At 43.4% G+C, this 25,054-nt stretch overlaps 1 protein-coding gene across 7 annotated transcripts in view; it reads left to right on the top strand.

The window, feature by feature from the left end:
* SCEL (sciellin) overlaps positions 1–25,054 on the top strand; it is a 463,522-nt gene that overhangs the window by 364,253 nt on the left and 74,215 nt on the right. For all 7 annotated transcript variants that reach the window (XM_069205234.1, XM_069205233.1, XM_069205232.1 and 4 more), the window contains 2 exons: positions 17,426–17,482; positions 22,690–22,752. In XM_069205234.1, the coding sequence (XP_069061335.1) occupies positions 17,426–17,482; positions 22,690–22,752 (120 nt within the window). The remainder of the gene's footprint in view (positions 1–17,425; positions 17,483–22,689; positions 22,753–25,054) is intronic.

Below are 25,054 nucleotides of genomic sequence, written 5' to 3'. Positions count from 1 at the left end.
CAGGCCCACCAGCGCACTCGAGTTCATGTCCTTCTCCATTTGCGGCAAGTCACGCCCCCGGTCTTCACCTTCTTTTCATCCACCTTTATTAGCTACCAGTATCATATTGATACCTCTTTCTTTAGAGGTGCCAGTTCTGTATTCCCTCCTAGATTTCCCACTCATCACCTGTTCAACTTATATTTTCTGAGCTCCACCACAATATTAACTGAAAAACCTAAATCTAAAAATAGATCCTTTTGTAACTTCAGCCAGTTCCTCCCTTGATTTTACTTCCAACTGAGTTCGCAGATGACCCCATTACACCAGGCACAACTCTCTTTATGGGAGGCTCACTTTATCTTCTAAAACAACTGGTGTGCCAGAGGGATTCCAGATAAGTGCTTGTGTTCCATAATGTTCAGTCCCCAAGATTTTCCTCATATTATAACAAAGTTCTAAATCTGTTTGGAGAACTTTGAGTCATACTTTAAAAAAAATATCTTGGGTCCCCAAACCTATGGAGAAAACCATTTGAATCTAAAGTGCCTAATAAGGCTAAAATATTCTTTCTCCACAAGAATTGTCCAGTATAGATAGCAGCATTCTACGATTGTTAAACTGGAATGTGAAATGGCACATCTACACATATAAGAAGGCCAAACCACTGTTTCTCAGGCTTTCTTCTGAGTTTCTTCCAACCAAGCCTGTTTCTCTTATTTGCCCATGTGAAACTACTCAGTATACTCTGAATCTTTGCAGTGATAGCTTTCAAAAAGCACCATGATATGTTATCAAACAAATAGGTAAACTTTTGAAGTATCACGATTGTAATCAAATTGATAAGCCCATCTATTGCCAATGGAAGATTCCTCTATCTATTCTGTAGATCTTTTATTTCTCTTGTCACCTTTTTAAGGTTGACTTCTGGCAGATCCTCAAGTTTATCTGGAACTATAAAATGCAGGAATCTGATGGTGGGTTGCTTTTTGCCTCTGTTATTTGGCAGATTCCAACACATAGGGGGTCATTCTGACCCTGGCGGCCGGTGACCGCCAGGGTCACCGACCACGGGAGCACCGCCAACAGGCTGGCGGTGCTCCCGAGGGCATTCTGACTGCGGCGGTTCAGCCGCGGCCAGAAAGGGTAAACCGGCGGTCTCCCGCCGGTTTACCACTGCCCTTGTGAATCCTCCATGGCTGCGGAGCGCGCTCCGCAGCCATGGGGATTCTGACACCCCCTACCGCCATCCTGTTCCTGGCGGGTCTCCCGCCAGGAACAGGATGGCGGTAGGGGGTGCCGCGGGGCCCCTGGGGGCCCCTGCAGTGCCCATGCCCATGGCATGGGCACTGCAGGGGCCCCCGTAAGAGGGCCCCGCAAAGTATTTCAGTGTCTGCTAAGCAGACACTGAAATACGCGACGGGTGCAACTGCACCCGTCGCACCCCTGCAACTACGCCGGCTCAATTCTGAGCCGGCGTCCTCGTTGCAGGGGCATTTCCTCTGGGCCGGCGGGCGCTCTTTTGGAGAGCGCCCGCCGGCCCAGAGGAAATGTCTGAATGGCCGCTGCGGTCTTTTGACCGCGGTGCGGTCATTCAGCGGCGGTACCTTGGCGGACGGCCTCCGCCGTCCGCCAAGGTCAAAATGACCCCCATAATTTCTGTTTTAGACTAATTTATAGCATACTCTGAAAAGACAACAAATTCTTCTGTGATCTCCTTCATCTGAGCACCAGTTAATTCAAGGTCTCTGGTGTATAGCACAATGTCTGCATATAAAGCTATTTTCTTTTCAAAGTTCTTGGATTGAAATGATATTGTACCTTTATCCTTCCTGAAATCTGGCACCAATAGTTCAATATATAGACCAAAAAAGATTGGTGAAAGTGGACACCCCACCTGTGTCCCTCTAGAAAAATTAAATTTGCCAGTTAAATCCTCATTAACCAAGATCATATCTGGCAGTGCCCTATATTTTCATCTCTTCTACAAGAGGTAGGAGAAATCCAAATGACTCCACAATTTCCCAGAGGTAAGCCCAGCATGCCCTATCAAAGGATTTTTGCCACATCGATTGTAACTATTGCCGAGGTATCCCCTCTTGCAACTGCAAGAAAAATGTAGATATTAACAAATAGGTGAGATCATGCATTTGCCTGTCCAGAAGAAAACCTTTTTGGTCTAGATGGATAACTTTGCCTACTACCTTTGCTAATCTTCTTGCTATTATCCAAGAATACATTTTATAATCATAAATGAGTAATGATATTGGGCAGTACGTGTCTGCAGTTTTAGAGGCCGTGTTGGGTTTTAAATTCAAAGTTATTGTTGCCTCATTTCAGCTAGGGAGTGTCTCTACTTCATTCTTATGTATTAAGTTAAACAATTCTTCACCCACCAGAATTGTTACTTTTTTCAAAGCTTTATAAAACTCCACTGGAAGTGCATCAAGGCCGCTACTTTCCTTATTACTCAAATTATTAAGGTGCGTAAGCACTGCTTCTGCTGTTTTTTACTCCATTGAGAACTGCCTATCTATCCTTCCAGATCTGGATGATGTTCATCCCTTAGCCATTCCTTATAAGTAGGCAGATCTGGCTTGTTTATCTCCCTATATAACAAGTTGAAAACGTTCAGAATACCTGCCTCAATTTTTACTAGGTCACTCAGCATATTACCCACTTCATCAATAATTAGCTTGCCTATATGATTCCTCACCTATCAACTCTTGCTTTCCACAGTAACCACTTTTTTCCCATACTTATACCTGGTAAATCAGATATGTGCCACCTGCCCCTCACCTTACCCTCCATTAACACTTTAAAGGCTTTTTGTTTCCATTTAAATTACTTCACTCACTCTTCTCTTCTTCCAAGAAGTTAGTCTCTAGAGTCACCTTCTCTCCTGGAAGTCTCTGCCATTGATAGAACTCATTTTACAGTCGATCCCACATATATATGCCTTAAAGAGCTCTCACACCATTACAGGGGAACATACTTTCCAAAATACCACCTGCTGTGCTCCCTAAGTTGTTGTGGTTCTATGAGGTGAGTGAAAAATGTTCTTTCTACTGTTCACCTGCTCTCCTTTAACTCTTCTGGCCATTTCAATATTAACAGGATAGCAGAATGATCAGAACAATGAGAAGGAATATGAGTGACGCTTCTACTTTATTTCTCAAAGTGTTATTTACAAAGAACAAATATATTCTGTGATACAATTTACTGGAAAGTTCAACCCCTCAAGAAAAGAAAAAAAAGATATCAATGTTGATAACAAGGGAAAACAGTTCAAGGAATGGTTTGAGGAATGGAGTAAAGCCAAACTGTCTAAGACTATTACTGGCTTAGAGTAAACCCTTAGCACTAATGTCTCGAAGGCAATCATAAACTTCTGAATGTGAAGGTTGCAGGGCCCTCATTGCTTGTAACTCTGACTTAATGTTTTAAAATGGTGTTTGCTAAGCAAAATGTTTAGCTATTATTAGTCTTTAAACTATATAAAATGGCCTCCCAGTGTAATGTTGGGAATGGGGCCACTCAGGATTTGCCAGCTGAGTCTCCTGCTGTGGCCTCAGTCTACCCACACTTGGGTTCCCCAGTCACACACGCAAATATCTTCCCAAGCTACCTTATGTTTAACCCATCTCATCCACACTGCAAACAGTGTCTTTCCAGCCCAACTCCATCCCTCACTCTTCCTAGTGTACCTCAGACCCCTCCACAGTCACTGTTCATTCCCCTGGGCCTACCAGTATTGCATGTGAGGGTGGAGCCCATTTTAATTTCTCTGGATATGTTAATGAGAGACATGCTTGAGCAGCAATGGCATATACTAGTAGCACATGTGTTGTTAGGAAAAATAGAAAACTCTGGCTTATATACATAGTCAAAATTCTCCCATTTTCACCAGTTGCACAAGTTCAAATGTTAATTCACCCCACAGTAACGTATTCATATTATAGACATTTATAAATTACCTCAGCTGAGTAACAAATCCTTTGAATTGCTCCCTTCTAGTTCTAAAGTGCAAAGGAACTTCATGGCGTTTACATACAATTTTGATGCACACCTGCTTTTCCTAACTAAAATGTAGAAATATCTCAGTTCTTCTTTACTTTACATGGATGTTTTAAGGGTTACATTTTTCTTTCTTTCACATACCATCGTAAACCTTTCTGCCATACCTACACCTGAGTCATTCATGTGTAGGTTTAGAAGATAAGTATGGGAAAGACTTTGCAACTAATTGTAAACATTAACAAATCAACACCTATGTGGATATTCACTTTATTTACATGTTCTCCTGGCTGTTCCTCCACCACTCTCCTTGGAATGCCTTCTACTATTCCACTATATGTCAAATTCTGAAAAATATGAATAATCTGCAGAGTTTCCCTGCTTATGGGTGATTTCTCTGCATGCAAGACAGTGGTGAGTTTGGCTTTGAGAATTACTTTTAAGTTAACATGGCAAGTGTATGACTAAAGCAAGATTACAGATTCTTAACTATCACGTCAGATAAATAAAGATAACCTGTGGATTGTCATTTATTGGATTCAATGAATAGCTTCAGTTACAAGTTGTACCCATGAAAGTAGCACATAACGTGGATTTTGTTGCTTATGGAACCAAAGTTTATATGTCCTGGTACTATCTGGGCTTTTTTTCCCTGGTATCAGCAGCTTTGACCTGCTGGTATTTACCAATGAAAAACTGAAGGGGGTCGGTGTTTCCTAACACACTCAATTGTGAGATATGTGCTCACAGGAGTTAAAACACATATGGCAACTAATAGGACCCATCATAATAATGCCCAAAGTCTAAATAACACCCACACCTGGAAAAACATTGTGCCTTTAGACCCAAATTATTAAAATACCATTAAAGGGGGCGTGGCCGGGCCACGAAACAAGATGGCCGCTTAGAGCGAGAGCTCCGCGCCGAGGCGGTCCCGGAGGGGCGACGGGGGCGAGAAGACAGCCGGACAACACACCGGGTTTGGTGCCCCTCCACCCCTACAACAGCGGCGACACAGAACCATGTCCGGGGGCCCCGTAGGAGCGGGACGCAAGGCAGGAAACTCGCGATTCGCCCCAGGCCGATAAGGCCTGGAGAAAGGGGGCGGAGTCGCGTCTTCGGAAGACCGCGGACGGCGTGCCCGTAGCAGCAAGGAGCAAGCTGAACAGGCCGCAGGGACTGCGGGAGTCGTGACGACCCGCATCCATCTCCCTACAACGCCAACAAACACCCGTGGACCTTCCCTCCCCCCCCCACAGGGAGACGGGAAGACACAGCAAAGGGGTGCGGCTCCTTCGACAGCCGGGAGAGAAACCCAAAGAGAGGTAGGATCGAATCTCTTCAAAATAAGAACGGCATCGCCGGAGGCAGAGGCACGACTTCTCCCCTCTTTTCCATCACAGAGGGACAACAAAAACCCTCCCGCTGAGATAATAACCTTTCTCCCTCCCCCTCCAGACAACTAATACTGAGGAGGGCGGAGGGGCACGACGGGAGGCACGTGGAGGCGAGGGGACGAGAGGGGTGAGCGACTGGGGGGGCACCGGGGACGAGGAGAGCCAGAGGGAGCCAAGAGAACAGAGATACAGGAGAAGGGAGTGGACTGACACCAGTGTAAGCCACCGAACATCTATATTTTTATCGGAATCTACGGAGGGAATCTCGGGCCCCACGTGGTCAGACTCTGTAGACAATTGAGGCGATGCCCGGCAACAAACCGAACCATAAACCTGTCAGCAAGCTTGCACGACAACTATTATTCTCAGAAGCGCTACAACACAAACGCCTAACCCCCACGAAGATAAACCCTCAAACATCGCCACCTTTAAACGAATTCACCACGATGCCTGATAAAGATCAATCCACGACTATGGACAGGATACTACAAGAGATCACCACTGTCAGCCGCCGCATAGAGGGGATGGACGCCTCTATAACTTCATTGACACTAGAAACCAAATCCATGCGATCTGACATTGCCGGCTTCCAATCTAGAGTGACAGGGCTAGAACAACGCATGGGATCACTAGAGACGCAGATCAACACGTCTCAGGTGCGAGAACAAGACTTCATCTACCTCAGGAGCAAACTAACGGACATGGAGGACAGGAGCCGGAGAGACAATATCCGCATACTTGGGATCCCGGAAAACGAAGAAGGCTCGGATATGCAGACTTTTCTGACCTCCACTCTTCCAAAAATGATTTCATTGGACTTTGACCCGCCGCTAGAATTCCAACGGGCACACAGGATAGGCCCAAAACGTTCTGACAACTCCTCAAGGCCCCGCCCAATCATCGCATGCTTGCTGCGGCATAATCAAACCCGACAAATACTCCAAGTAGCACGCAACCACGGCCCTTTCCGAATAGACCAGCACGAGATCCGAATAACCGCCGATTACTCCAAGGAAACCAACGAACGTAGAAAGGCTTTCCTAGCCCTACGACCCCGGCTTCGCAAACTAGAGATGAAATACGGTCTCTTTGACCCTGCAAGAATGTGGGTTACAAAAAATGGAGTATCCAAGGACTTTTATAACCCCGACGAATTGAGACTCTTCCTTGACTCTTTCCAATCCCAGCCTATGGACTTTTACAACACAGACAGTGAGCATGACATTGTAGGAGGCAGTGATAGGGCCGAAACCCCCCACTCGGGAATAGAAAAGGTGAAGACGGCTCTACACGACACCGGAGCCAGTCATAGAGGTAGAGACATGGAGAGACTAACTAGATCATATGATGACAGGGGTCAGATTTTACACGCAGTAGTAACCCACACCCAATTATCGGAAAGAGACAAATCCCGCTCCCCTTTAAAGCCTACAACTGGGACTTCTTGAGAAGGTAAGGCGACAAGATGACTTATGGGACTATCGTCAGAGAGTCGAAAATAACAACTATAGACTCCGCGGAAGGATGAGTACCTTTCCAGATCATATGTGTATTACTATTGTAATTGTCTAAGACTGCTAGTATCAATGTTAAAACCAGACACATGAAAAATATATGCTCTTTATGACTAGAGCCGAGGCCCTATAATGGAAACTACCAGTAAATCGTTATTTGCCCTCAGTATACAACAGATGATGATTACTAGAACAGGGATCAGACCCCACCAACTCACTGTAGGTTTAATAAGGGCCCGGTCCCGACCCTATAACCCTATAACAAGGTAACAAGGTAACAGTGGCATTAAACAGATAACAAAAATAAACACTAATTAACTATCATGGAACTTACCTTACATTCCACACACTACAAAGTATCTCATGGTAGTAAACAACAAAGTATGTGAAACTTTCCTAATACACACCACACTCGACCAGCGCCGACATTAGAACCGTTTAGCCCCCATTATCACCCCAAGGGATGGGACTAGACAACGTAAAGATAAATTAATCCCAATTCAGGGACACACAATACGATATAACCTGAAACATATCAAAGCTCCCACTACTTGACTTTACCTTATTCTACAATAAGAAACTGGGGGAAAAAAAAAAAAAAAAAAAAAAATAGAACACGAGGACATAATACAACATAATACCGCATAACAAAGCGAAATATTATGACATTCTATACTGCCACTCCACACCACATTATAACATCACAATGTAAATTATAAACTATTAGCTATTCTTTTCCCCAGATGTTCGTAGCTACCCCCATCCTAATCATTATTACTATCTTAAACTATCACCAACAACAGAACGACTATGATGGTGGCACATACCAAGTAAGACCTTAGTAGGTCAGTATTATGATGTAATAATACACGGCAAGGAGTTAGTAATAGGATGAGATACGCACTATCCTCGCGTAACCCGGGGCTCAGCTACACTCATTACCTATCCTACGATTAATAGAGAGACGTTTGGCATAATGGCTCCTAACATGATAATGTGATAAGATGCCAGGATATGTTATGTTGATCAACCTAATATGTCATTGAACAGTTGTAAGGCGAGATGAGACGAGGCAGTGTTATAGTTGAAAAGAAATGCTCAGGAAGTATTATATTATATTGTATATTGGTATCTTTATGTACCCATGCATACGCGAGAACTATAATACTCTGTTTGAGCTCTCTCCCCCCCTCCTCTGCCCTGCCCCCCCCTCTCCCCTCGCCAGCCGGTCTCGGTCTTTCTGTCTGCCCAGTCCCTACTTTAATTTACGACCCTATCTTATGAACTCTTAAACACCCTACGGTACCATACAACATCAAATACTAGGCACAACATCCTAAACACCATACCCCATCAACACCCGGCACCCCCTCCCTCCTCTCCAGCGCCGCTCAGGTACTATAGTTATTAACCGATCATTACTTCTGCCAATATACACTTTAGTTATATAACTAATACACTAGCCACTAACCACCGATGAACAGACCCACTTCCCGATACATAAACATAAGCACCGCTGTGTGCCCCCCCCCGACCCCTCCTTATCACCGACATATCGATAACTGGCTGTCTGCTGTTTCCCTCCTTCGCCCCCCCCCGATCGAGACCGCCCGACGGCACGAGAGCTCCGAGAGAAATCGGTCCCGCCGTTTACAGACCTAACGAACGAAGGAGGTTGGACTCCTAACCTCCCTCATCCCTACCCTTCTCCACTTCTTCCCCCAAATTGCACGCTCTCTTGCTATACTCTCAATCTCAACTTCAGCACACGCATCCATCCCTTCCCCCCCTTCTCCCTCTTTTCTTCTCCCTCTCATTTCTCCTTGCCTTCTTTTTCCCTCATATTTCTCCTCCTTCTGGCTCTCGTCCTACTTATATTACCTCTCTTCCTTCACCCTCTCCTCTCTCTTCTCTTTCTTCTCCAGAGGATTCCCTTGGCCTCCACCAGCTACTAACCCCCGTATAATATAAAATAAAATAAAATAAAACACCGTATCATATCGAAACACAACTCCCACTCTAACTACTAAGTCAATATCTCCCACAGGGTGCTTACCTACTCACAGTTATCCAATATGTCGAAGCCCCACCCTCAAGCGACGCGACCATTACGCATACTCTCTTGGAATGTACACGGCATGACGAGCTATGTTAAGCGGAAAAAGATACTGTCCTATTTTCAATCCAAAAAAACAGATATAGCTCTGATTCAAGAGACACACCTTGACACTCTGGAATCCAGTAAACTCAAACGGGATTGGGTAGGGAGGGTTGCCTTCAGCTGCCGTCCAACGAGTCAGGAATCTGGAAGTAACGGACCCCGCAAATGTGGAGTGGCGATACTAGTGCGTAAATCCCTCCCGGTCACTATCATTAAAACCTGGAATGATACGGAAGGAAGGTATATATTTGCTAAATTAAAACTAGGGGACACTGTTTTATGCGTGGGATCCGTTTACGCACCAACCGGCCCAAAACGCCCATTCCTTCTACAGCTAAATCGCCTCCTGACAGAAATCGGAACTACTCGATACATAATCGGGGGAGATTGGAATCTCGTCCAAGACGCCATAATGGATAGGACAGGCCCTGTCGATGTATGTAACAATCACGACAGAGCGCTTCTGACAGACCTGACCACTGACGTCGGTCTGGTGGACTGCTGGAGAATACAACACCCGAAAGATAAGGAATATACTTTCTTATCCACCGTCCATGGCACCCAATCGCGTCTGGATTATTTCTTAGTATCACACACTGTAATCCCTCATATACAAGACACCTGTATCCTAGACAGTGGGCTCTCAGATCACTCCCCAATACTAATCCGGATCCAGGTGGGACTCTCCTTCTCTGGTCGTAAACCATGGCGATTGGCTGTACACAGATATCGCTCTCCACAAGGGAAGGAACAATTAAAAGCTCATGTAACCACATACATGGCCGAGAATTCAGGCACTGTATCCTCAAAAAGGATCCTATGGGCGGCAGCAAAAGCAACCCTAAGAGGGAATATGATGCGAGATGCAGCACTGGCCAACAAAGACTGAATAGCCCGCCAAACCACCTTAGAGACCACGATACGGGACCTCACTAAACAATATACCGCCCAACCATCCCCTAGGCTGCGACACGCCTTAGAACAGGCCCGCATGGCACACAATGAACTCTATACATCTCAGGCGGAATACGCACTGCAAAAATTGCGAGGCCGCCATTACGAACAAGGGGAAAAAGCAGGTCGCCTCCTAGCGGCGCAGCTCCGACAAAGAGAGGCAGCCTCTGCCATTGCGGCCATAACATCTTCTTCAGGAGCAGTGCTAACTCGCCCACAAGAAATTGTAAACGAGTTTGCCAAGTACTACCGACATTTGTACACTCCTGAAACAACGACAGATCAAACACAAATGGAGACATTCCTTGCCGCGGCCAATCTGCCCCGTCTGTCTGAGGCAGGCAGGGCCCTCTTGGACGGTAACATAAGCAAAGAAGAGATAACCCAAGTTATAACAAGCCTCCCCTACCATAAATCACCAGGAGAGGACGGATTCCCTGGGGAATTCTATAAATGGGCTGGGGAGGAGGCAATAACCGCAGTACATGAAGCACTGACGGAAGCATGTCAAGAAGGCTCCCTGGGCGCTCTATCCAATAAAGCCACGATTGTCATCTTGCCTAAGCCAGGGAGAGACCCCCTTCTTTGCAGCAGTTACCGTCCTATCTCCCTTTTGAATGGGGATGTCAAACTCCTAGCCAGTGTTCTAGCAGCGCGGCTCCGCAAGGTGATACCATCGTTGATTCACAATACCCAAGTAGGATTTGTACCAGGCCGTACCTCCAGAAATCATATGCGAACTCTTTGCCATACACTGTTAGAATCCATACAATTACCTGACGAAGCCCTAGCCCTGTCCCTAGACGCGGAGAAAGCATTCGACCGAATTGAGTGGCCCTACCTATTCACAACCATGAAGCATTTTGGCCTGGGGGAACAATTTATCTCTAAAGTACGTTTATTATATGACCACCCCACAGCACAGGTTAACTGTGGGGGCATCATGTCAGACCCATTCCCTATCGGAAGGGGCACACGCCAGGGATGCCCCTTGTCGCCACTTCTATTTTTATTGGCCATGGAACCCCTAGCTGCCACTATACGAAATTCTCACCAAATAAAAGGGATCCATATCACCGGGGGCATATCCAAAATATATCTCTACGCAGACGACATTCTGTTAACAATGTCCGATCTAGAAACCTCGCTCCCAGCACTACTTTCCACTATAGAAGACTTTGCATCCCTATCCGGATATCGGGTAAACTGGGATAAAAGTGAGGCACTACCATTATCCCGCATAACGACGAGGGCAACGATACATGGCCTTCAATTCAAATGGACCCCGACCCGCCTTAAATATTTAGGAACGTTTATTAACAGAGGTCTAGAACATATGGTCAGGGACAACATAGACCCCCTTATATTTAAAATGAAACAAGACTTTGCCAAATGGTCCCTACTAGGCCTGTCCATGTGGGGCAGGACACAGGCGGTCAGAATGGTCACCTTACCACGCTTCATATACGTGTTAGGCATGCTTCCCCTACAGATACCTCTTTCCTCACTCCGATTAATAGACGCATCCATAAGGGCCTTCGTCTGGGGCTCCTCACGCCCAAGACTGAAACCTGCAATAATACTGGCACGACGGCTCTACGGAGGATTAGGACTACCCTCGGTAGAACAATACTATCTGGCCCTACAACTCTCACAGCTAATATATACGCTTCCGGATACAGCCGATCCACCGCAATGGGTGATTACAGAGAAACTCCTATATGGACAGTATACGGAGATGGGAGGAACATACGCCGACCACGTTCCCTTAACTAACCCCATCCTCAAGGCTACAAACACAGCGTGGTGCAGAGCCCATCGACTACTAGGAGTACACCCCTCCCTGCATACTCAGGCTCCCATAGCAGGGAATAAAAGCATTAAAATAGGAGGGACTATTCTCAGATGGCCCCAATGGTCCGACGCAGGTATCCACAATATATCTCACATAATAGATGGAGATAGCTTCCGCACATTCGCCTCCCTCCAGGAAGAATTCGGTATCCAAAGTAACCAGGAGTGGCGATATCTACAGCTCAAACACTGTATGCGGAGAACATTAGGAACCCCCCCGTGGCTCCTCAAAACCTCACCCATCGTCACCTATCTTCAGAAATGGGGCCGACAAAAAGGCGTCTTGGCTGGCCTCTATGCCGAATTAACTAACCACCTTTACTCTCAGCCTTTACTTGAACGACTACGCTTAAAGTGGCAGGACATACTAGAGATAACCTACACGGACGAAGAATGGCCAGACATACTAGAAGCCCTCGACAGGGGCGTACGTGAAGCACGCCTGAAATTTTGCCTATTTAAAATCCTTCAGGGATGGTACTGGACCCCTGTTAAACTCTTCAGGGCAGGGTTGTTACCTCACGCGAACTGTTGGAGATGCACAGAGCCATATTGCGACCAACTTCATATTTTATGCCACTGCCCCACGGTACAGTCACTATGGGACGCGGTACGCCTCGCCTTATCGGACTTCATACAGATACCAAAACCGACTCCACCAGCATTTATCATTCTACATGACATTCGCCCGTATCCCTCCCTATCGCGGGCACATAAACGATTAATCCACACGGCGCTAGCCACGGCCAAAATATGCATACTCCGGCACTGGAGATCTAGCATTGCCCCCACACCCATGGAATGGATGACGGCCATGTATCAAACGGCTACCCATGAACGAGTGATTTATAACCTACAGGACCAAGCAGAACAGTTTGAGGAGGTCTGGCGCCCATTCTTGAAGAGACCATGAAGCGGCTGGTGGATGACCAACGGATGATCAATGTTCAATGATCATTGATTAGGGAATATTAATTACCAATCACCCTCTGAGAATCCTAGACTCCGGAAACACATTTAATCTCCTATTGCCTCCTCTCTCTCTCCCTAGCTACGCTATCCTCTCTTCTCTCTCTCTCTTTTTTCTCTCTCTATCAATCCACAGGCCTCTAATTTTGTCACATGCCCGAGACCCTGAACTACCCAACATAGTAATACAAGTCGCTTCCTAACACAAACAAGGACTGAGAAATCAACTCATATAAGACGTAGACACTCTCTAACCGACCTTACCATACCTATCATACATATTATCTACTCCTTGCTACAGACGGAGAAGTACAGAACGATCTACTCTTAGGCTTGAACAAGCTAGTCTCAGGATACAAAGACCCCCTGCCTACCTCGAGTCTCTTCATTCTACATTCCCCCGCGATTACCCTTCCTCTTTCTCCCTCTTTCTTTCCCTTCTCTCCCCCTCCCCATTTCATATGACTATTTTGTTTCTCCCCTATATCAAGACCAACCCCTCCTACACAACCCTATCCTCGCTCCCCCTCCCCCTACCACCCCCCCCACCTGTTTTCCACTCTTCTTCAAAATAAGGGTACACAACTCAACTATGCAACTGGGAATTTTTACTTACCTGACAGTACATGTATATATGCCTACAATGGAAATAATTGTGGTAAACGAACAAAAATAATGTTTTTAAAGCTAAACAGTTTGTTTATATGCTGTATGTACCGCCTTATATATTCTTAATAAAACTTTTGAAACTTAAAAAAAAAAAAAAAAAAAATACCATTAAAGAATGAAAGACATTGGTGAAAAAAGGCCAAACACTGAAAAAGAATAAAACAAGGATAAGTGTGTAGTGCCAAGGGAAGGCAACAGGAACTGTGGAGGGGTCTGAGTTAAACTAGGAAGAGTGATGGATGGAGGTGGTCTGGGAAGACTGAGATGTGTTAAACATCAGGTAGCTTGGGAAGATATTTGGGTGTATGAATGGGGAATCCAAGTGTGGGTAGACTGAGGTCACAGCAGGAGACTCAGTGGGCAAATCCTGAGTGGCCCCAAAAACCTACATGCATTGTTAACCCCGATTGAGGAATGGAATACTGAACTATTGAAAAAGCATAATGCTGTTAAGTTAACTATTTTAAGTTATTTTGTTTGTAGATTGTATCAATGTATTACAACTACCTAAATGATGTCGTTCAGAATGTCAGCAGCACTTGTGCAACATCTGTCTTTTATACCAGTATATCTGCAGTGTAAAGATGTGCTGAGTAATAAGATACTGTCTCCAGAAAGCGGAGCACTGCAGTATCTGTGTTTCTTTGTTTCAAAAGCAATAAAAAAAGATGTTCATAAAAAAAGATAACTACGTTAATCACTTGCTAATGAGATCCATGGGCAAAACGTAAGACCCAGATCTGACCTCTGTCATGTTAGGTTCAACCTTTTAGTCTTTCAGTGGTGAGAACATGAACACCAATTGCTTTGGTTATAGTAATAGATGTTGTTTACAATTCTATTACATAGGAAAATATCTGTAGCAGGCACAGTATCAAAACATGTATTTTAAATTAAAGTAAGTGAGAAACCTTCTTTCGTGGAATAGTAGGCAGAGGGCACTTTACTTGGCTTTTTAAAATGATGCCTGTAAATAGAACACAATGATTCTTCTTGCGACCAAATAGGAGGGCCAGAGCAAAGTGATGTTTTGCCTAAAGTAATTAGAAGGAAGGCAGGATATATTTCATTCAGACAGTAGACTTTCTGAGATGATATATAATATTACTAATTGGAGTTATATAGTAAGTTATGTAATCACAAATGTCGCTAAATGAAAGACTTAATTTAAGATTAAACAACACAGTACATTCCTTAATAGTAACTTTTATAGTGGATGTAAACTTACAATCCCAGTATAACAAATCTCTAATTTCCTTATTACCAATGAATTGTGATGTCTCTAGTCCTCTGCAATAAGAAATGTATGTAGCTGTTCAACTGTAATGACCTATTACAGTTATAGGCCCTCATTCTGACCCTGGCGGTCTTTGACCGCCAGGGCGGAGGACCGCGGGAGCACCGCCGACAAGCCGGCGGTGCTTCATTGGGGATTCCGACCGCGGCGGTAAAGCCGCGGTCGGACCGGCACCACTGGCGGGGTCCCGCCAGTGTACCGCGGCCCCATTGAATCCTCCGCGGCGGCGCAGCTTGCTGCACCGCCGCGGGGATTCTGACCCCCCCTACCGCCATCCAGATCCCGGCGGTCGGACCGCCGAGATCCGGATGGCGGTAGGGGGGGTCGCGGGGCCCCTGGGGGCCCCTGCAGTGCCCATGCCACTGGCATGGGCATTGCAGGGGCCCCCGTAAGAGGGCCCCTACATGTATTTCACTGTCTGCTGCGCAGACAGTGAAATACGCGACGGGTGCAACTGCACCCGTCGCACAGCTTCCACTCCGCCGGCTCGATTCCGAGCCGGCTTCATCGTGGAAGCCTCTTTCCCGCTGGGCTGGCTGGCGGTCTGAACGAGACCGCCCGCCAGCCCAGCGGGAAAGTCAGAATTACCGCCGCGGTCTTTCGACCGCGGAACGGTAACCTGACGGCGGGACTTTGGCGGGCGGCCTCCGCCGCCCGCCAAGGTCAGAATGAGGGCCATAATGTCATAATGCCTACTGTAAGAGCCAGCAACCAAGGTGAAAGGCAGGTCAAGGAGCATTAATGACGCTGAAGCTTAAACAAATAAAAATAAAACTGTCTCTTCCCTCTTAAGATCTTCTTTTGAAAAATGAACAGTGATCAGCAGAAAGGAGAGATTTATGTCAACATATTTACATATTTCTTACAAGGAAAAATAAAATATCTCTACATGCCTCTAATACATTTTAAAATATGAACTACATTAAACTGATTTTTAAAAGTTTTACAATTAATCACTAACATCTTCTTGAAAGGAGCAAGATACCAGGGACTTAAATGGTTTGTGGGAAGGGTGATGGTGTAGCCATGTATTATAAGGAATTAAATACCCCCTGTCGCACATTACAAGGATGCTGCAAGTCATCTCAGGGTTCCATGACCTGACAAAGAAACTTAGCCTTTGACCACATTCCACCAGAAGGTCACAGAACTTTGCAGTAACTTGCAATATCCATATAATGTACAGCAGAGGGTACTTATCTCATAAAGCAGGTTCAACAACTAAGGAGAGGAAAGTCAAGGGCCAACTGTAAAGGATGGTGATTTAGAAGTGTAACAATACTGACGGCTTCATGATATTATGTGCAGTTACCACTATTTAGGTATTGACATGCATACCTTGCTATACATACCTAATTTACTCATGCCATAGTAGCCATGTAAAGGTATTTGGTATTCAGGGACATTAGCAATGTGTACCTATTTCAACTGATTTTCATAACTTTCCATGTGCATAGTATATGCAGTGTGCTCAGAAAGGCTCATTCATTTTAGAACAATTGAGAATTTTTAAATATCATTAAATAACATTTTTTTCCTGAAAGAAGTGTTTTTACAGTGAATGTCTCCCATTGCTAAACTCTTCCTGGCAAAAAAGGACTAGCATGCACTTGTTTCCTATGTTTCTTTACCCTGTATGTCTAAATTATGTTGCTGTCAATTAGGTAGACAGATAAGCGCAGAAAGTGCATGCTAGATGATCATGAATATCCATCAGACTACTAATTTGATTGACCAAGCCCATTATCATCCTATATGGATGCCCGTTCTTAGAATCCCAGTGTTTTTATACATGGGTAATTTACAGGTGATTACTGTACCTTACACAACCATATGCTAAACACGATCATTAATACTGTTAATTACGCTTGTAAAAAAGCATTCTCAATTGATTTATTACTTAAGGTATATTATCTACAAAGATAATCCAAATTGCTCAGTTCAGTGAAAATTCAGAATGTTTTATTTCAATCAGGACTGAGCGAACATACATGGGGACCCCTAAAATGTGAAAGTTAAAGTAGTATGTTTATGTTTTTACTTAAAATTTGTAATCAACAAAGCAACATGGAGGAAATAGAGAACAAGTGGAGAGACACTTAGCAGAAAATCAAAAAAACCAGGGCAGTTACCTAGTAAAATATGTTAGATGAAAGAATTTGAAAAGAAAACAATAAATGCAGTTTTCTAAGGATGCAATGCAACATGTGCTATAAGAAAAGCATAAATATAAGTTATGAACCATAATTGTGGTTCCTTGGTATTTGAAATCTTATAATTCATAGTTGATTGTCTGTAAAATCATTGATGTAGCAGCCATGGTCAGAAATTAGAATTGCAGGTTTGTATCAGTATAAATCTATTTGGTAAATAAATTCAAGGTTGAAATTCTTAAAAGATGTTTGCATTTGGCGGTATCTATAAAATAATTGTAGCCTAATGATTGAACAGAAAGTGGTAGACTTTGTTCAAATAATTATGTAAAACATCCCTTTAGAATCGTCTCTTCCAGATTGAACTCCTATTTTTAACTGTATAATGTTCAGCTTTAAATCTTGTAAAGAAGAGTACAGAAATCCTGACCCATGTGTGTTCTGTTTTAATTTTAATGTAGCCAAAACCTTGAAAATCTCATTGAAATATCCAGCACAGCAGGACAAAAGGATAAAAGGTAAGGTGACCATTTTCATCCTGTACATTGTTTTTTTGTTGCATTTAATCAAAACATGGAAAGTTATGATTTTTATTTCAGTAATATGATTGGAAGCTAAATTAACACTGGGTATATATTGATCAAATAATGTCCACACATTACCATTGCAACTAATAACTGATGAGGTCTGGTTCCCTATTGATTAATTTTAGAATTTAGAAGGAATCTTCAACCTGTGAAAAGAGATGGAAAACTCTCCAGAAACACCTATTGGGGTAAAATAACTCTGAAAAGAATCAACATTTCTCAGTGGTGTGAAAATTCAGAGTGTTTTATTTCTCAGGACTGAGAAAACAAATTTGTTGAAAACATAATGCTAAAGATAAGGATAAATGTTTAGATTGTTATCCTTAAACTTATAATTAGAAAATCAGTATGGAGGAAATGAAAATCAAGTGAAGAGTCACATAGTGGAAAAAATCCCGAACACTATTGGAGTTTCTTATAAAAAAAAAAAATCATTTCATGATCCAACATAATTTCTCAAATCAAAAACATATCTAAATTAAGTAAGTAAACAAGTCTGATAGTATATATAAACAGTAAGACTGTTTCATTGGTTAAATCATCATATGTCTGTAAATAGGGACAATATTAAGGCCCTGATTCTACCTGTGGTGCAAATTTGGTGTGCTATTTAATACCTACAAATTGTGATACTGTCTATTGTGGTAATTGGGTGGTGAGCAATTACCGGACTATTTCAAGTTTCGGGCATCAGAATGGGTGCTAACCCACTAAGCTATTCAGAGGTGTGGAAACTCTGAATTGTAGCAGTTTTTCTGCACAATTTGTGCCAGGTTTTACTTGGTGAAATTTGTCTGGGAAAACGTCTCCTTGGGGTTTAATTTGAGCCCAACTTCCATTTTTGGCAGAAACACAAATTTGCACCCAAATGTGGTACACAGACAGTGTTATTATGAGGGTCTAATTACCCCGTTTGACAGAATTATAAAAGATAGTATATTTTATGTTATGTTTGTTGATAACAGCAATTACCTCTGGCACATTAGTTCTGGGGTTTATGGTGTCAGAGATACCAGGCCTGTAGAACCAATAATTTTCACTCTAATTCTGGTTTGCCAAGAAGCACAGCAATACCACACTAGTGCCAAGCTCATCATGGGCCTGGGTTGGCCTGGTATAAATTTGGGAATTCTCCACTTCTGCGGGCAGGAGTCATTTTGGGACAAACCTCTGTCAGCAGAGATGAGATAATCCGTGGAATATTTATTCCTTCCTGCTTGGTTCTGGACAGTGGTGGGACCTAAAAAAGATGTATCCCGATGCTGTGTGTCTAGTGGTCTCCAGCAGACTTTCTTCAGGGGCTAAATGAGTCTTAAGGTGGAATTTGTGTGTGTGCTTTAGAGCTCTTGAAGGCCCTACCTCAGTTCCGTGACACATTCAACATAAAAGTGAACTTAGGTTATGACGCAAGGGATATTAGCAGCATGGGTCAATGTAACTGCCAATCCATGTTGCAGGATTGCTCTCAGTAACCCGGGATGACTATTTATGAGTGTGTTCACTTTTACTGTTTCAAAGCAGCAATAGTGGTTGGTATGTTATGTGCCAAAGAGACAGAGAGGCCCATACAGTCTGCTCATTTCCAGCCTGTTCTAGACATGTAAATGTTATGTGCTGTCAAGCTTTGTTATCTTCTCCTGAGCTATTGCTAGGTGTGCCATTTGCAAGGGCATAGCTCCAGAAAGCAATCTAAGATATTGGGTTGTATGATGTGTGACATATACCAATACAACCTTTTTTTAGCATCTTTATGTTTGTTTCCAGTTGTCAAACATAACCGTAACACCGCCAAACAGCAATATGATCACACATATATAAAAGTAAAACTCTAAAACCATTTTACCAGTCAATGGCTATGCAACAATCTTTGAGCATGACATCTACGAATTCAAGGTACATTATTCATTGTCTCACTCTTATCCTTTTGTCTATAAATTGTCGCCCCTAATCAGCTTCAGGTTCATTCTTAGTTATGCCCCCTCATCACTGCTTGTTCAGGCTGTGGCAGCAAGCTATTAGGCCCACTCTCCAACAGTCAACCATTCCATCCAGTCAATATCACTGATATTCTATACCTCACTCGTCTCCCTCCTCATTGATTTTCAGTCAATGTACTTGTCATTTCTGCCCACCCTCTTAAATCTCTTAAATCTTCTCACCTGTGTTTATAAGTTTCAAATGCAACTCTTCTGCTAAACCACAATCATCTATATATTTGCTTCATTTTAATACTGTGGGTCCCTGTCAGATAACCAGTGTATTGCTATACGGTGTTTAGCCAATAGCAGGCTAAGTGCTGCAAATTTGTATTGCATTATACCTCGTGTGGGCTTGTGTATAAAATTCAGTAAGCAATGCTGGACTGTTGCTTCAAGCTGCTGATTTACACTATGACGCTTCCTCTGCCCTGTACACTTGATAATACCCTACATATCCAGGTCATGTGCAGAAATGTGGCTTCCTGCACAGGTTGATAACATATTTGGGTATACTCTGTGTACTCTAGTGGGTGCACAGTATGTACCGTGGAGGTAATTCAAGTGTATCAGCTTAAATCGTGCAATCATTGTGATTTCCTGTTCTTGCACACATGTTCTCACCCACTCTGTGTCCGTCAGTGGACTTTGTAGGTCTCTATCCCAGGCTTACTTACCTATTGTGACCAGTGATCTATCTTTTAGTACTTTCTATATATGTGAGATGTGTCTTCTTTCTGTTCGCCCTCCAGTAGTAACTCCAGAGTAAGGGATGCCTCCAGAGCAGTCAGGAAGCCTGTGGAAGCCTGTCCAAACGTCCCTGGCTGTGCTATTTTATGTAGTGAATTGCAGGAATTACCCAGTTCCAACACCAAAGGCATCCCGATTTTCCTCAAAAGTTACGAAATTATGGGCCAGATGTAGCAAAGGATTTGCGCCTCGCAAACCGCGAAAATCGCCGTTTGCGAGGCGCAAATGCCTCTTTGCTATGCAGAAATATCGGGACCGACTCGCAATATGCATTTCAGAATCGGGGTGTTCCCTTCCTATTTGCGATTCTGAGTGGTATGCAATACCATTTGCGACCGCCTACGCGGTCGCAAATGGTGTCGCAGTTACCATCCACTTCAAGTGGATGGTAACCCACTCGCAAATTGGAAGGGGTCCCCATGGGACCCCTTCCACTTCCTGAATGGACCCAAAACAATTTTTCCAGGGTAGGTAGTGGTCCAAGGGACCACTACCTGCCCTGAAAAAAAAACTAAACTAAAGGTTTCGTTTTTTTTTTTAAGTGCAGCTCGTTTTCCTTTAAGGAAAACGGGCTACACTTTAAAAAAAAACTGCTTTATTGAAAGCAGTCACGAACATGGAGGTCTGCTGACGACAGCAGGCCTCCATGTTTGCGAGTGCCTATACTCGCTATGGGGCCGCAATTTGCGACCCACCTCATGAATATTGATGAGGTGGGTCATTGCGACCCCATAGCGAGTCGCAGTCGGTGTCTGAGACACCGTACTGCATACCAATTTGCGAGTTGCAAATTGCGAGTCGCATGGACTCGCACTTTGCAACTCGCAAATTTTTTATTTGCTACGTCTGGCTCTATATCCTGGATGCAGGTCTTCCAATCTGAAGCAGTCACCTTCCCTCCAAAGCACCAGCGATATAGTATCTCGTATCTGACTGAACTGCTGCTGTCACTCGATTTGTAGGGATCTTCTGAAAGGCAGGTGTCTTAACACTCTTTTAACTGCAAACTCCCATGCTGTGGCTACTTGTCGAACCACCCACAGGACAACCGACAACTGATTCCTACCCCTCATCTGGCATACTGGTAATGTACCCTGCACGCCTGTGCCCCCAAGTAGACTTGTCTCCCAGTTTGGTTCTTCGTTGCACCACTTTCCTGCATGCAGTAACCGTTCAAGCCAGTAAGGCCCAACTTGCCCCTTTCTCTGTACTTTTTTAACACCTCCAGTCAGATTCTATTCCTCTTTCCAGCCCGCACCAGTGAGACAAGGAATCTGTCCACTTTGCGAAAGATCGAAAGGCCACATGGTATTTTGCATTATATGTAAACAAAAGCCAACACAACCTTACATGAGTTTGCAGAGGCTATAGTATGAACACCAAAAACCAAAAGAGGCTTTCTTGTTGTGACACTGCGGTTCAGTGAAATGCATACAAAAGGACAGTGAGTAAATAGTTTGAAGAAGCTGTAATCTGAGAACCAAGAGACTGCCATGATGTGACACTATGGTTCAGTGAAGTGCAAACAAAGGATTATGAGTAAACACAATTCTAAATAAAGTAGTCGTTGTCTACCTCGCTAAAAAAAACTGTGCGTAACCAAACCTTTACTAAGTTGACCACATCAGCAGAAAGTTTCCTGTCACATTATTCACGGCTGTTTACTAACTTCATGTCATCAAAGTATTAAATGATTGTACAGCCATCATCAACGAGCAGCTGTTTCATGAACCAGACAAGTAGGGCCTCAAGCACAGAGAATTTAAGGTCATAATGACTTCCGGTATGCCATTTATAAATTGAATCCTTCATTCATTTAACTCATGACCATTCTGGTACCACAAAGCCTCAATTACAACATTAAAATGAATAATAACCTGTCACGTTACCTTCAACCTGACATGCAGTGGATGAGGAACATAGCACCAGTCACGTTGATCAGCACGTGCCTGTGGGCAAAATACTATTGTGACACCAGAATAGTAGTGGATGAAAAATATTTAATATGTGTAGTTTATGTTTAATCAAAAAAGTCTTAAAATGTGCACCAGCACTCTCGTGCAAAAGAGACTCCTTCTCTTATCCTGACATTTATCAAACGATGAACATTTAGGTGTCCTTTTTAGAGGTGGTTAAAGAATAGGTGTCAATCCGCCGACCATTTTCAGTTTTTCTAATATATATTTCAACCGGGCATCATCTGTTCAGCTCATAACACTATAAATGTGTGTTGCGTGAGTTTATGTTTAACTAATGAAGTTCTCTAAGTTATGGGTGCTGTGATCTAGTTATAATTAATCGATTGTAGTAATTGTGCATAATGGATTTTACAAGACAGTTAACATTTATACTAAGAGTACTATAGTCTCCGTACTTCTATTCACCTTAAACTATTTTTATTTGTCCTTGAAGGGATAAAGGATCCCTCGACAGCCTCATTGAAATAAAAAGCGGCGCAGGGAAAGGCAGCAAAAAGTAAGTTTTAACAAACCCTGCTCCCATCCTGTGGTTGGTTGAACTGTTTCTTGCAACCGATTTCCCATTCGTTGTTACAGTCATTTGTGTTTGTGAACTCACCTCATAACTACACTTCTATGCGATTTCTCACATGGTTTAGAAGATTTGATTCTGTATTTTTACTTGTCGTTTTATGTTTTTACTATGTGCACTTTTCTTTTTTATAATTTGTATTTCATTGCCTTTCCCATTGTAAAGCGCGCCGTGCTCTCGGGTCTTGTATGCGCGATATAAAAGAATCAATATAGAAATACATTCAGATGAGTTGGGTTGGTGCTCTTGCAAAGCTGTGTTTCTCTATAGCATCATCTTAGACGGGGTTTGCTGTTTGTTCCTATCGCTATGCCTGGTAGGAGCTTTACTGACGTTCTTCACTGCTGCGTCTGTACTTTGTATTAATGCGCACATTAAGCATTTGCTTTGTTTACTCTGTTCCACCGGCCTGGCTCCATAGTATGTGCATTGTTTAGTCATGTGAACGGCTGAACAAGGATTTATTGTGTGTTGGGAGACTTACAAAGACAGTAATTGAAATCTCAGGACACCAGGGTTTTGTTATTGTTGGCCATTAAAGACTCTCGTTACGTATACATTGATGGGGGTGGGGGTGGGGGGGGGTGGTTGGACCTCATGGATGGAGCTACTGCCTGTTTATTATAAGTTGTAAAAGGTAAATACCAGAAACAGTAACTTGTTTTCAAGTGGTCTTACAATGGTAAGTTGACGTTTTGCCGTGAAGGCATTAATTATATTAATAATTAGAGCGTGTATCACTTCAACATTGATTTTGAAAACAAGCTAACATAAGCCACTGTTGCCCCCGAGCATCCATTGTGAGGATTGCTGCAGCAGGCAGTGGCTTAAATTTAAGAAAAATGAAAGAGTTTATGAGCAAGTATGAGTAATGCTTACTACCTGAAATGCATTACACCCTTATGGAGTTCTTCTCGTCCTAGTCCTGACCAAACGAGGGACTCCCAAGCCAATTAAGACTCTGACCTTAAATTATACAGAATACGTTAATTTCTCTTCAACAGTTACTTCACTGCTGAAGGTATAACAGTAGAACCATAATTATCAGTTGTACCATCAGAAATATCCAGGCGATAGTGATCAATAAACGTGTGTTGCGACCATCATGTAGATGCCCTACAAATTTCCAATAATGGTACAAGGAAGTTGAGATCACCTTTGTTGAACATCTCTGAACGTGATCTGTAAGGGATTCATCCAGAGGAGTGTAAGTCTCGGCAACCAGTCATCCAAATATGGAAAAATAATACTACCCTTCTTTTACAAGAATGTCACTACTGGAGCCGACACCTTTGTAAACATCTGAGACGGAGTTGCGAGGTCGAATGGAAGGGTTTTGAACTAGAAAAGTTGGGTGTTCAGGGCAAATTTCAGAAAAAAATGACTGTCTATGTGAATGGAAAGATGAAAAGAGGCATCTTGGAGATCTATTCTCATCACTTAATCTTTCTTTATTATTAAAGGAATGATGCATTGAAGAGAAATCATTCTGAATGGCTCCACCTTTGCAAATTTGCTCAAATCCTTAAGATCCCGAACTGGTTGATATCTCTGATCTGTCTTTGGTACCAGGAATAGAATTGAATAAAATCTGGTGTACTTGTGACTGTCTGGTACTGGGACAGTCCCCCTTGACCAACAGATCTTGTACCCCTGCTATCATTGCTAGTTGCTTTAGTCTGTCCTTTGGTATAGGAGCATTTCTTAACTGCAGCAGAAGAGACTCCTTGAAAGTAATTTGATAGCCGTGCTGGACTATGGAAAGGACCCATGAATCAGAACTTGCTGGAGACCACTTGGTAGAAAAACTGCACTCTTCCTCCGTCATATAATCATTTCTGCTGTGAAACATCGTAGTTATGTGAAGTGCTTGGCCAGGTTTTACTATAGAACGCAGCTCCCAACCTCGGGCCCGGACTTGAAAGAGCCGTTTGTCCTGATTGAATGCATCCTTTTTGGGGAAAAAAGACTTCTTGTTTGAAAAACCTTTGAATGATTTCAATATCTACTTTTCATCAACTGCTTTCTGCACTAGGTCATCCAGTTCAGGGCCAAACATTTTTTACCCTAGGAAAGGTAATTTATGAAGCAATGCTTGCTGGCTGGAGTCAGGCTTCCAGGACTTTAACCACAAAGCCCGTCTTTCCTTGACTAGAAGTCGATGCTGCTAGCGCGCCTGGTCCTTAGTAAGTAAACTTACAAGGGGACGCGTATAGGTCGATGAACC

This window comes from Pleurodeles waltl, chromosome 8 (assembly GCF_031143425.1).
Source record: "Pleurodeles waltl isolate 20211129_DDA chromosome 8, aPleWal1.hap1.20221129, whole genome shotgun sequence".
NCBI classification, from domain to species: Eukaryota; Metazoa; Chordata; class Amphibia; order Caudata; family Salamandridae; genus Pleurodeles; species Pleurodeles waltl.
Note: the sequence above shows the minus strand (reverse complement) of the source record. Positions and strands in the feature narration are given on the sequence as shown.